Genomic DNA, 14,726 nt, shown 5'->3' with positions numbered 1-14,726 from the left:
CCACTGATTCTGCATAATGGTGAGTTGAACTATTTTATCTTATATAACAATGTAATAATAGAAATATTGCATTTCAATCATTTTATTTTTTTTTTGCAATACAGCACTGCGTCGATTTAACTGACAATTGCGCGGTCGTGTGATGCTGCACCCAAACAACGTCACCTGCCACATATTGCAGATTGATTTTTTTCCCACAAATAGAGCTTTCTTTTGGTGGTACTTGGTCACCTCTGTGGCTTTTATTTTTTGTGCTATAAACAAAAATAGTGACAATTTTGAAAAAAAAAATATATAATTTTTTTTTTTTTTACTTTTTGCTATAATAAACATCCAAAAAAGATAAAAATAAAAATGTCTTCATCAGTTTAGGCCAATATGTATTCTTCTACATATGTTTGCTTAAAAAAAAAAAAACGCAAAACGTGTATTGGGTATGGGATTCCCATACCCAAGATGGCGGCGGCAGGACCCGATAGACGAGCGAGCGATCGGCTTCGGGTGCCGACATCGCGGGCGCGCTGGACAGGTAAGTATCACTATTTAAAAGTCAGCAGCTGCAGTATTTGTAGCTGCTGGCTTTTAAAAAAAAAAAAAAACGCGGAGTCCCGGTGGACTCCCGCTTTAATTTAGTTTCACCGCTTTTTACCAACACACATATTTTTAAATATAAGTATATGCACATATGTTAGAGGGTTTAGCGCAGATATTCCACCATATATAATGTATAGAGCCATGACAGGTCCTCCTCATACTCCTACATACATGTATAGTGCCATGACCGGTCCTCTTTATACTCCTACATACATGTATAGAGCCATGACAGGTCCTCTTTATACTTATATATATATATACGTAAAATGCCATGAATGCTCCTCTTTATACTCCTATACATGAATAGAGCCATAGCAGGTCCTCTTTATACTTCTATATACATGTATAATGCCATGATCGGTCCACTTTATACTCCTATGCATGAATAGAGCCATAACAGGTCCTTTTTATATTCCTACATACATGTATTGAGCCATGACATGTCCTTTTCCACTCCTATACACATGTATAGAGCCATGACAAGTCCTCTTTATACGCCTACATACATGTATAGAGCAACGACAGGTCCTCTTTATACTCCTGTATAAATGTATTGAGCCATGACAGGTCCTCTTTATTCTACTTTACATGTATAGAGCCATGACAGGTCCTCTTTATACTTAAATATACACGTATAGTGCCATGACAGGTCTTCTTTATACGTATATATGCACATATAGTGCCATGACAGGTCCTCTTTCTACCCCTATACATGAATAGAGCCATAATAGGTCCTTTTTATACTCCTATACATGTAAACAACCATAACAGTTCCTCTTTATACATATATGACAGGTCCACTTTAGTTATCATGATATAAATAATTGGATGTGGGGGCATTTTGGTGGGCGTGATTTTTATTTTTTCTTGGGGGCGGGGGCGTCATTTCATTCTTGGTACCAGGCAGCACAATGTCTTGGGCCAGCACTGGGAGCAGGTAACTGTCAATACCAGGTACTCGCTCCCCCCTAACAAAATATTATTTGTCAAATGTAGACCAGGGGGAGGGGGGGGAAGTGGATTACATAAAGTGGAACTTCCCCTTTAGGGTGAAGTTCTCAAACTCTGGAATCCTAAACACTTTTTGGGTTAACCAGTCTAGGGGACAGTAAAAGCACTTTTACTTATATGATCCTCTGGCAGATGACGCTCCCCCATGTTCTAGCAGTGAACGGTTCCGTATGGACCTGTTAGCCGGGGTATACCCCAATGGCTCTGTTTTGTACCTATAACTCAAACGTTTTCAATAAAACTAATTTATAAAAAAAAAAGGAATGCTACATGTGTTATAATTTGGCTGTAGGCCTTTAAGAAGGGAAGTAATTGATACAATGTGCAAGAAGGCAAGATTTTGTAAGTTCCTATGTGCAACATGTTTTTTTTCAGAAATTGTTAGGAGGCTCTACTTTAGGGGAAGTTATATTAGAAATGTTTAATTTCTACTTTAAGTAAACACTTTTTATGGAACTGAGTTTTAACATTCAGTCAGTAGAAACTTAAAGCAACGTTCCACCCAAAAGGGGAAGTTCCTCTTTAAGTACTCTTCCCCTGCCACATTTGGCAGGTCATTTTTTTTGGAGGGGAGAGGATATCTAGTTTTGAGAGGTATTCACTCCCACCCCCACTCGGATGACCAAGGCAATCCAAACTAGAAGTTCTCCTCTTCCACCCTGCAGTCTTCTGGTGACACGGCTCTGATCCCAGTAGACTGCCTGACCATTCAGGAGACGCAGCACGACTCGCACATATGTAGTGGGCACCCGTCTCTGAAGCCACAAGCCGTCACAGCTGGGTGCCCCCAGTTGAGATGCTGGCGCAGAGGAGAGCAGATGGAGAGAAGGGAGTGTATTTATTAAAAGTCAGCAGCTACATTTTTTGCAGCTGCTGCTGACTCTTAAAAAACACAAAAACGGCTGGAGTTCCTCTTTAAGCAGCAGTATTTATAGCTGAATTTCCAATATTCATATAACACCTGTAAAGTCTCTAACCCCCTATACTTTTTGGTTCTGATTTAAAAAATAAGTGTATCTTTTGTGTATTGTAGATTATAGTGTACTTCCCAGCAACAAAAAATGCTGAAACTGAAAAGCGTTCTGTCTTAAGGGCATTATTGCGAAGTTCTGCATATGTCAGTGATTCTCACTAAAGTTTTTTAGAAAATGTCAAAACCAGTTATATAAGCAACTTTTTGAGATGGGAATGAGGGACACCTATTAGAAAAAGTTAACCTTAAAAAGTTAAACTTAACCACTTCAGCCCCAGAGGATTTGACTCCCTTCCTTATCAGAGCACTTTTTGCGATTCAGCACTGCGTCGCTTTTTTCCCCACAAATAGAGCTTTCTTTTGGTGGTATTTGATCACCTCTGCGGGTTTTATTTTTTGCGCTATAAACAAAAGAAGAGCGACACTTTTTTAAAAAAAAACACAATGTTTTTTACTTTTTGCTTTAATAAATATCCCATTTTAAAAAAATATATATGTTTTCCTCAGTTTAGGCCAATACGTATTCTTCTTCATATTTTTGATTAAAAAAATCACAATAAGTGTATATTGATTGGTTAGTGCAAAAGTTATAGCATCTACAAAATTGGGGATAGATTTATGGCATTTTTTTTTTTTTTTTACTAGTAATGGTGGCAATCTGCGATTTTTTTTCATGACTGTGACATTATGGCGGACACATCGGACACTTTTGACACATTTTTGGCACCATTCACATTTACACAGTGAGCGGTGCTATAGAATTGCACTGACTACTGTGTAAATGTGACTGGCTTGGAAGGGGTTAACACTAGGGGGTGTTGCAGGGGTTAATTATTTTCCCTGGGAGTGATTCTAAATGTGGGGGGAGGGGACTCGCAAGGGGATGAGACCGATCGGTGTTCCTCTGTACTGGGAACACACCATCGGTCTCCTCTGCTATGACAGCACGTGGATCTGTGTGTTTACATACACACATCCACGGTCCTGCTGTGTTCCCGACCAATCGCAGGTGCCCGGCGGACATTGCGGCTGCCGCGCACACGCACTGGGTCCCGAGCGACGCCGCAGACGCGCAGGTGCCCCCTAGATGGCCGGGAATGAGAGGATGTCATATGACGCCCGCCCAGGATGGGAGATCCCATCTGCGGGCGTCATATTACAATACGCCGGTGCTGAAGTGGTTAAAAGAAAATTACACAGAAAAGGACCCACAAGTGCTTTTTTTGTTACGATTAATATTCCTTTGTACTGGCCTTTTTCAAATTTACAAATGCAATAATTTAGAAATTGGATGAAATGTTTAGTACTGGGAAACACTTTGAAAGACAAATAGTGGATTTTATATACAACTATATAGATCAGGCCAATATGAAGGACTAATGAGGAGGAAAGAGCTATGCATTTTGGAACATGCCAGTGTATGTTCAGTTCATTTTGAAGGGTTTTCTTTTCACTTTCCTGCTATGGCTATAGGACAGGAAGTGAAGGGAAATCACAAAAAGTGTGGCCTTGTGAGATTCTGTGCTGAGTTTCTATGAGGTCTCTGTTGAAGACATCAGAAAATGGAACCATTCCAAGTGAACGTAAAATAGCATTTCCTGAGAAGAAAACATAACCAAGTAACCAATGTGGGAAAATCACAATTCCTCATCTTTGAAAAAAATGTTGTGTAAGACTTGAACCTTATAATAAGAAAATTATTGAAGGATAAAAGACGCATAAAGCAAAAAAAAAAAAAAGAACAAGCCCTTGTTTCCTGGATGCTGGTATATGAGGCAGTCATGGGACAGACATAAGTTGCCTAGTGAGAGATACACATTGAGGTTGATTTACTAAAACTGGAGAGTGCAAAATCTGGTGCAGTTCTGTATAGAAACCAATCAGCTTCCAGATTTCTTTGTCAAAGCTTAACTGAACAAGCTGAAGTTATAAGCTGATTGGCTGTTATGCACAACTGCCCCAGACTTTGCACTCTCCCGTTTTAATAAACCAACCCCATTGTCTAGTCTTTTTCTGCTGAGATATGTAGTTCTACAGTACCTGGAGACCTCCCTAGAGGGAGAGAAAATATTTTTTTTTTTTACATTTTTTGGGTTGTTGAGATATGTAGTTCTACAACAACATAAAAAGGAAAGAATGTCAATGAGAGATCTACACTGATAAGCCTGACTATCCCGGGATATGTAGTTCTACAATAGCAAGAAATCCACAGGCTCCATAGTACGAGACCTATGTTTTATATAAAGTCTGTTTTGGAATATTTAGTTCTTTAGCAGCTGGAAAAATGAATGGGAATACATAGGTTGCTTTTTCTGGACATGCTGGGATATGTAGTTCTACAGCACTTAGAGGCTAGACCTCTCTAGTGGGAGAAACATGAAACTTTCATTAGACATAGATGCTGGGATGTGTAGTTCTATTGCACCAGGAAAGGCACAGATTGCTAATTAGAGATCTATATTGCTTAGCCTGTTTATGCCAGGATATATAATTCTACATCTGACAAAAATCAATGGGATGTCTAATAAAAGACATATGTTATTTTAAAGTTTTCCTGGCATATGTAGCTTTTCAGCAGCTGGAGACAATTGGGGAAATACATACTGTATGTTGCTAGCTGACATATGTGATTCTGCAGCAAAGGTAAAGACAAAGGCTATATGGTAAGAGACACAGATTTTCTAGCCTGGCTATGCTGAGATATGTAGTTCTACAGTAGTTGAAGAATTACAGGGAGATGCAAAGTTTGCTTAGTTTCTACATGCTGGATATGTAGTTCTAGAAGAACGTAATGCCTAATGAAAGACATATTTTACCTAGCCTGGTTGTACTGAGATATGTAGTTCTACAGCACCAGGAAAGGCAAAGGTTGACTACTAAGAAACCCATGGCTTGTAACGGCTGTTCTTCTGGACACAGAAGTTGTAGCAATGTCATTTTCCCAGTGAGACCTAAGCTTTCTAGTCTGATCATGCTGCGTTATGCAGTTACATCAATTTCCTAGCCTGGATGTGTTGGGATATGTAGTTCTACAGCACCGGGAAAGGCTTAGGCTGACTACTAAGAGTAACCCATGGCTTGTAAAGGCTGTTCTGGGATAAGGACATGGTCACTATGAGCACACGTCAGACACATCAGAGCCGAGGAGGAGGGGGCAGGTTCATGTGGCTCTGCAGTGACCTGGACAGGCAGCTGACGGCGAGAGATGCCGGCTGCCATGAAGAGCAGTGGATGCGGCTTGCTGGACCCCAGACACCGCGCACAAGCCGCAGGCAGCTGCTACTGGTGCCCAGAGTAGTACACACCTGCTGGGCAAGTCCCTGGAGCCAAGCGCTGGAACTTGCTCCGTTCAAAGACTCAGACTTTGTTCGCTGGGACTCTGGGATTTACTTCAAATCCTGTGACGTTCCCGGCAAATCCGGGACGGTTGGGGGGTATGATATAAGCAGCTAAATATTTGTGCTGATCATCACTATCAATGAGACTGAATATTTTTTCATTTGAAACCAGTATTGTTTTTTAGTTTTATGAAGTCTATAATTTCATAACCTAAAGGAATGTATAGTCTTAGCTGTTTTTTTTTAACATACAAAAGGAATGATGTAAACCTTGGTTATATGTATTTGAATTATTTACAGTATGTACATGGGTGCAGCCATTTTTGCATGACCTACTCAGGATCTGCTTCCTGATAATAATGTAAAGCACTGTTCACGTTAAAGCGGCATTAAATCCAAAAACAAAAATGTAATATATTACAGATTACCAATCATTAGATGTGTTGGCCTCAAAGTTTTTTGAGGCTTACCTTCCTCTGTTTTCACCTGGTGATCTGCCCAGTAACAGACCACTTCAGCCCCAGAAAGATTTATCCCCATGTTTTTGGCCAGTTAATGGGCACAAAATCGAAAATCAATGGGGCGTTTTTGGGCATAAAAAAAACAAAGGACAAATTTGGAAATTTTCGGACAGGAATCTGATCGCATATGTGAGAACATTCATGCGATCCGATTCCAGTGCGGGGTAAAAAAAAAGTCCCTGGACCTTTTTTCTGCAAATCCAATGTTAGTTCAGCCATACATCTATATGGCTGAATTGCACTTCACAGACATTGCATGTGATCGGCACTGCAGTGTGGGTGCGAATCACATGCAATGTTTGTGTTCGTTACAGTGTGAACCCGGGCTGAAGGAGAATTACAGTCAAAGTTCATACTGCACTCCTGTGACCTGTTTTCAGCAGACGTTGGGCTGAAGCCCGCTATTGGCTGGCGTCACAGAGCCAGTTCAGGCTGGGGCATGATTGTGACAATAAAGTCGGGATCTGCCCACATTCATGGATCGCCACCTGGCTCAGCCTCTCCTGCCCCCTCCACAGCCCAGCTCTCCAGTGAGCATGGGGGGTCAGAGCAGAGAGCCGCTGATTGACAGACACCAGCTCTCTGCTCAGGGAGCTCTGAGAACTAAGCATCCAGCGGTCTTTCATTGCTCGAATCTCAGTCTTATGCTGGCCATACACTATAGGAAAAATCGGCTGAACCAGTTTTCGAAATAACAAACATTCGGCCATGAGAGCAAATAATAGTGCCATCATGTAATGACCGATAAATCGTCCAGTGGACATAAATGAATCCCTTTTTTTTTTTACATATACCTAGGGCAAACAGTTTGGACGGGAAGCACATTAATCTTTCAATTCGGCAGAACATTTCCAAATTTGTCCTTTGTTTTTTTTAGGCCCAAAAACGCCACATTGATTTGCGATTTTGTGCTCGTTAACTGGCCAAAAACAAACGAACTGGCCAAATGACCGAATTTCGGACAATTTTTCGTATGGTGTATGACCAGCATTAGAGCTGGCAGAGGCCAGATGCAGCATCAGACCCTTTCTGCATCCACCTAGGTAAGTATAATAAAAAACAAAACAAAAAAAAAACGAACGTCTCTTTTAACATTCATCCTAGCTGTAACAAAGTCCCGTTTCCTTTTGTTTCTTTTTCAGACATCCTGAAATGCAGAAGTGTTCTCAGGATTACAACTGCCTATTAATGAAGCTAATGGCAGAACATATCTATGTCACAGACTGCTATGGGGGAATGCACAACCTTTCGCTGGAAGATTACTACAAAGTAAACCCAAACTGATCTAGATTCGATTACTCTTCTTACACAGCATGGAGTATAACCCCGCTCGCTGGAAATTTTTTGGAATATCATTAATTAGAAGCATAATGCTGACTTCCTTTTGCTTACCAAGACTACTGTTGACAGGCTGTTACATGCAAAGTACAATAAGCTGTAGATAGTGTTATATTTCAGGCAGTTTTACTACAAGTATTTGGTTATGGTGGTGTATATATTTAAAATTGTGAATATTGTTAAATGATGTCAAAAAAATACTGGTATTTTACAAGTTATGTTAGAAGCCTTCAAAACTGACAGGCAAGCCAATGTATTTTTTTGTGAGCAGGTTTAAGATATCTATGGAAGTAGATATGCTAAGGACAGATTGTTTTATCTGGTCCCATTTCATCTAATGCTGGACACACACGAGAAGATGGCTTTGTTCTATTTTCTAGTTTCAGTTTGACCAGCTGGGTAATAAATCTTTGGACTATCAGCCAATTTTGCACAATAGAAATCTGTCAGTTAATTGGAAATGGTTAATCCAGAGTAGAAAATAAGATTGTTTGTAACTCAATTTGTATTATCATGTTTATCTTCTGAGACTATAGGATGTTGCTACAATGTTGGCATGTCTGAGTATACACAGAGGGGAATTTGTTAAATCTGGAGCAGAGTCTGGAACAGCAGTGTATGGTAACCAGTCAGCTTCTATCTTTCATTTTTACAGCTTAAAGCCCCACTCCAGGATAATTTTTCTGATCGCTGGATCAAAAAAACAAAATCCCTATCTAAATGCCCTTTTTTACTTGCCTTAACGACATCAGCCTCCATGATGTACCCGTACATTGCCAGGTTGAAGGGGTTATACTGGGATCGTGCCTGCAGCTACAGGCATCATCTTGGTATCTTTTTTTGGCTGATGCTCTGTAATGTAAAAGCAATCCTAGCAGCTAATTAGCCGTGGGATCACTTTTACAGGTGGTGGAAGGGGGTTTTCCCGCTCCCGCCCCCTTCCGGGGCTCTCCCATACCATCAGAGATCCTGGGCCTGACCAGAGAGATGACCAAGGACTGGAACATTCCCGAACATCTCTATGGTCTAAGAAACCAGAAGCAGTGAGTATTTTGTCACTTCCGGTTTTGGTCTAATGCAAACAGGCCATTACCCACTTGTGAAAGCATCAGCTCAAACCGATCTTGGTTTGATCTGATGCTTTTAACGGCAGAAGAGAGATCTGGGGTCCAATAGACCCAGGATCTCTCAGCAAAGAGCATCTGTCAGTGCCCATACTATCACCAGGGATTTTGTTCATCCCTGATGATAGCAATAAAGTTGATTTTTTTTTTAAAGTGACCGTATAAAAATAAAAAATAAAATAAAAATGTTTTTGAAGTGGCCTTGTGCTTGTGCGCTAAAGCAAGCGCACGCATTGGTTCCGCACACGTACATAAACTGCAGTGACACCACACATGTAAACTATTACTGCAACCTTTAGAGTGAGAGCAATAATTCTAGCTCCAGACCTTCTGTATAAATCTAAAGTGGTAACCTAAAAAGGCTTTTTAATGCGTCCCCATTGATAATTTAATGTATAATAGTTTGTTGCCATTCCATGGGCATGCGCTTTAAAGCGTGACATGTTTGGCATCTAATATTTGGGAGGGTCTAAGTAATTTTCTAGCAAAAAAAGGTTTTTTTACATATGTGTGAGAAGTGTCAGAATTGGGCAGGGGCTGAAGTGGTTTAGCTGCATTCACATGGCTCCACAGCCTGCCTTCTCATTTTCTGTTTACTTCTTGCTTGGGTCCTTCTTCGGGTGTCCACATTAGTGCTTCTTACTGGATGTCCAGTATCAGAGTCCTCTTAGGATCCAGAAGAGGGTGACATCATCGATCTTGTGCTCCGTTTGCTGAATATGCCATGCATCTTCTCCCCCATCCCTGGTGCCAGCGAGGGACAATATATGTGAGCATATCTGGCATCACAAGGTAAAAGGAAAAAATAACTAGTAGCAGGGATTAGACGTTGGTGGGAGAGAGGAGTAGTAATAAAAAATATTTTAACTGAACAGGCAGAAGATAGAAGCTGATTGGTTACTATGCAAATCTGCTGTAGATTATGTCTGCTTCAGCTTTAATAAATTCCCCCAGAGTATTCATCCAACCTTCAGAGCCTCTAGGAAAGCTCTAAAAAATGACCCTTATTTAAAAATGTCAATGGCTTTTCTCTTAAACTATAATAGCAAGTTGATAACAACATATGAATTCAATGACTACAATATTGTATTTTTAATATGCGATACAATTACTATAAAAATATCATGTATTCTTTTTTTTTTTAAAGGAACTGTTTTATCTTGATCATCTTCCATCAATAAGACTCTAATGGTCACTCTCCAACTGTCATCTTCCAGAGCATAGTTTAACGTGCTGGGGAGGGATTAACAAAGTCTGGTAAATGCTGAAAAATCTACCAATTTCTACAGTATATGCCTGCTTAATTAGTGCTTTCAGTGATAAATTAATAAAAATTGCACACACCAGTTTATTAATTTGTTGCATGGTGGTGGGGTGGGCCGTGAGACCCCTGTGAGCACGAGGCCTTAGGGGACTGCCTAATTTTCCTATTTAAAGAGCTGCCTCTACACCCATATTAACACTAAAACAGACATAATCTGCTTTGTTAATCTTCCTAGATGTGTCAAATTCAAACTTTCCCTGAACGTTTAACTTTAAGCAGCAAGAAACTGTTCTGTATGGAACTTTCATGTGACACCCTGTATGTTTTAAAAAGAATTGAAAATTATTTGTAGAACTGCTGCATGGGAGAGCCTTTGCCATAATATGCAAGTATGCACAGCATACATTATGGCACGTTATCCACTACTCTGATCCCCTACAGCACCTTAGTTCCCCTCTAACTTATGTAGAAATCTCAAAATCCACTATTAAATCCAACTTATATTTGCACCTTGTTTAGGTTTACTTACTGTCAGTCTGTTCAGATAATAGGTAAGTGGTTACAAGTCGCCAAAGTCTAACATTTGTCAATTGCCTGACCTCATATTCTATCTCTCCCATAGAGGTATCCTCAGTATGTTTGTATCATTTATTTTATATGCTTACCTTTTCTAGATGCCTTCTGGCTGGTCACGTGGTAAGTCGGGTCCTATTCTTTTTAAGCAATGAGCGGTCCTTGGAGATGTAGAGAGCAGTGCTGACATGATGATGCCAGCACTGCTCTCTGCTTTAATACACTATTGAAGGCGCAGTATTAATGCCACTTTTGGGGGGCAAGGCCATGACACCCTGCATTCATAGTATGTCTGCATTGCTCTGGGTTGAATGACTGGTCATTATTCAGCTCAGAAGACTGAATATATTTTTGTTCACTGCCTGGACTTTACATTTATGTTGTGAGGGCAAACTATAGGGTATTTTGAGTTTTTTTACAAACCTAATTTACCTGAATTTTTTACATGGCTTGTACACTTTGTGTATGCTGTTTTATATTTTGACCACTGCATTTCATATATGAATCTGTAGCCATACTTCCCAACGTTCTGAGATGGAATGAGGGACACCTATTAGCAAAAGTATTTAGGTCTAGGACACACTCCCTGCCATGCCCTCTGCATTACTACTTTGCAGAAAACTGAATGGGTAATGAAACAAATATGGCTGCTTAAACATATGTATATATTTACGAACTAGCTTTTCAAATTCATTACCAGCCAGTGATGTGATATATATATATATTATTATATTTTTACAGTTTGCGCAGAGCTTTACAACATGAGGGCAGACAGTACACTTACAATACAAATCAATACAGGAGGGATCAGAGGGCCCTGCTCGTTAGAGCTTACAATATAGAAGGGAGGGTCAAGTTGAAACAAAGGTAATAACTGTGGGGGATGAGCTGATGGAGAAAATGAAAATACAGTTGTTAGGTGTGGGTAGGATAGGCTTCTCTGAAAAGAAGGGTTTTCAGGGATCGCCTAAAAGCTAATAAAGTAGGAGATAGGCGGACAGATTGGGGTAGGGCATTCCATAGGATTAGAGAGGCTTTGGAAAAGTCCTGGAGGCACACATGGGAGGAGGTGATGAGGGACCTAGAGAACAGGAGGTCTTGAGAGGAACGAAGAGAACAAGTAGATTGGCTAAGCTAGTGATGTAGCTGGGGGGCAAAATTGTGGATGGCTTTGTACGTAGTTATTAGTATTTTGAATTTAATTCTTTGGCCGAGCGGAAGCCAGTGGAGGGATTGACAGAGAGGAGTAGCAGACACAGAGCAATTGGTAAGGTGGATGAGTCTGGCAGCAGCATTCATGATGGATTGAAGAGGTGATAGACTATGTAGAGGTAAGCCAATGAGAAGGGAGTTGCAGTAGTCGAGGCGAGAGATGACCAGCGAGTGAATTAAGAGCTTTGTTGTGTTTTATATTATATATATATATATATATATATATATATATATATATAATGGTAAGGGGAACAGGCTCAATTGGTACTGGCAGTGGTAAACCATGCACAAGACAGGGACACCCAGGAACATTCTAAGCAGGCTTGTTCTGCACTCACGTATCCAGCAAGGTAGCAAACAAAGATAGTTTAATACAGGATGGCTTTGTACAGAAATTTCATAGCATAAATAATATGGAGCATCTGCTCGTCAGAGCCACTAACTGAATTAATTTCAGTTTCTGAATACCAGGGTGCCCCACATGGGTCCCACAAAACAAACAAGCAGCCTTTTCACTGTTTTGGTGCTTTTTAAGCAGTCAGCCTTTTTCACACAGCAACAGGCTAGTACAGCAGAGTGAGAGAGAGAGAGTCCTGAGCATCAGTTAGTTCACATTTAAGGACCTGTGGACACCTGAGACTAATAATAAAGTCTGGCTGCGAGGCAGGATGTGGACCTATGAGTGTAGGCTTTATCCCAACCAAAGCTCTACTAAGCCTCCAAGCTCCAGCACCCAGAACCTCTTATAATTCTGAGAGAAAACCTAATGCATGTGAAGGAGAGACATCTATGTGACAGATACAAGTATAAACTGTCACACTGTCACAATCCTTCCAGCCAGTGCCTCACTGTATATATATATATATATATATATATATATATATATATATATATATATATATGTGTGTGTATGTATTATATTTTCCCTTTGAATTATCTGCATGTTTCTGAATTTCTGCCCTCACCATATCCATTATAAAAGGCTAACATTGAGCTCAGGTGTGACACAAGGAGTATGTGAGTTTATTATAAATTTACCATCTGAGATTATTATTATTTTTTTTTTTTTTATATGTTGCGATCAACTCATTTATGTTACAGTATTATTGTAAATAAAGAAATGTAGTACCTTTGATATTGTTGCAAATACTGTATGTCTGCAGCCCCCATTCTCTCTGTACTCTTTATATGAACAGACAAAGCGAATGTTTAAGCCAAATGTACTGTATGTTTAACATTATTTAGAATGATATCAAGGACATTCATTAGTCCTGACAGTTAACTTTTGTTGTAGCTGTTAAAGTCTAGCTGCAGCCAAAATATTTTTGTTTTTAAATTGTGAACAATGGGGAATGGTAGAACCTTTGTAAGTTGTTTTTTTTATCACTGTCTTAGTAATATAGTTGATACATTTTATATTTTTATTACATTTTCTGTTTCACAGCCCAATTTAAATCTGAACTCTAGGCAGATAGACACAAGTGAAAGAGTTTGTGAATGTAATTTTTTTTTAAATAAAATAATAAACATGGTATACTTACCTGCTCTCTGCAATGGTAATGCACAGGTCGGCCCCAAATTTTTTCTTCTAGGGACTTCCGCTAGCACTCCAGGCTCATTCTCTTCTCTGTGTGCCCCCATCGCATGCTGCCTGCTATGGGGTAGACATATGGTCTTGATCCCAAGCCGGGCTGTGTGTGTCTATTGAAACACACAGCATGCTCAGCCCCACCCTCCGCTCTCTGTTCCTGTGATTTGATTGACAGCAGCAGGAGTTAATGATTCACGGTGCTGCTTCTGTGAGCAAAGAGAGAGGAGAGATCTGCTACAGACAGGCACATCGCTGAATCGAGTGAGGATTCAGGTATGTATAAAGGGAGGGTGGGGCGATGCAAACAATGGGAATTTTTTACCTTAAAGTTTAGCTAAAGGCAATCACTCTGTGGGTAGCCCTGTTGCCTCCTTCCCACCCGATATACTTCATTTGAAAAATCAAAGGAGTCGGGTCAAAAATTGTTAACCAAGGAGTCCCTTCATCCAATTAAATGCAGCAGGTATTCAGGTATTCTGACAGCCACCAGCAGCGCGTGTCAGAATACAGTATGAGCAGCATGAGATTTGGTGATTCATGCTGCTAAGGCTGCGTACACACGCGGGGACTGTTCGCTCAACTTTGTCCGCTGAACAGTGTTTCGGCGGACAGTCCGCTCGTGTGTGGGCTTTCAGCGGACAGTTTCAGCGGACAGTTTCAGCGGACAGTCTGCTGATCAAAGTTTTTCGGAAATTCCGAAAAACTGTCCGCTGAAACTCTGTTTCAGCGAACAGTCCCCTCGTGTGTAGGCTTGTTCGTCAAACTAAGTTCCGCGCATGCTCAGAAAGGATTTACACGCCGAAGTTTGCATTGCAGTGTATAGGACGTCGTATTTTTCGTCCCGTCGTACGTGCCGTTCACGTCATCGCGCACGGTTTCAGCGGACTGTTCGTTCGTCGTGTGTGGGCAAGTCCGTCCATGCTAATTTTGAGCGGACTGTCCGCTGAAACTGTTTGACGGACAAAGTTGAGCGAACAGTCCCCGCGTGTGTACGCGGCCTTAGTGTGGATGGAGGAATCTGTTAGACTATAAAACCTAAGTGTTTATGGTCTGCTTTAGATTGCTGTTAAAATTATGAGAGTTGGTTTCAATTTTTCTGCAATTCACAGCAAATCGCTGTTCTATATAGTGCTCTGGTATCTACGTTTTTCTTCTGTTTTTAAGGACCAGGCAGCGGTAATATCTTT

General features: G+C 40.5%; 1 protein-coding gene across 1 annotated transcript in view; it reads left to right on the top strand.

The window, feature by feature from the left end:
- CREG2 (cellular repressor of E1A stimulated genes 2) overlaps positions 1-13,482 on the top strand; it is a 33,130-nt gene extending 19,648 nt beyond the window's left edge. The window contains exon 4 of the mRNA XM_077482651.1: positions 7,580-13,482. Within this exon, the coding sequence (XP_077338777.1) occupies positions 7,580-7,721 (142 nt within the window). The 3' untranslated portion in view covers positions 7,722-13,482. The remainder of the gene's footprint in view (positions 1-7,579) is intronic.
- The last annotated feature ends 1,244 nt before the right edge of the window (positions 13,483-14,726 follow it).

The sequence above is a fragment of the Lithobates pipiens genome, unplaced genomic scaffold, assembly GCF_037356315.1.
Source record: "Lithobates pipiens isolate NorthernLeopardFrog02 unplaced genomic scaffold, aLitPip1_a1.2 Scaffold_16, whole genome shotgun sequence".
Classification (NCBI taxonomy): Eukaryota; Metazoa; Chordata; class Amphibia; order Anura; family Ranidae; genus Lithobates; species Lithobates pipiens.
The sequence above is the reverse complement of the archived record's forward strand: the minus strand, read 5'-3'. Positions and strand labels throughout refer to the sequence as shown.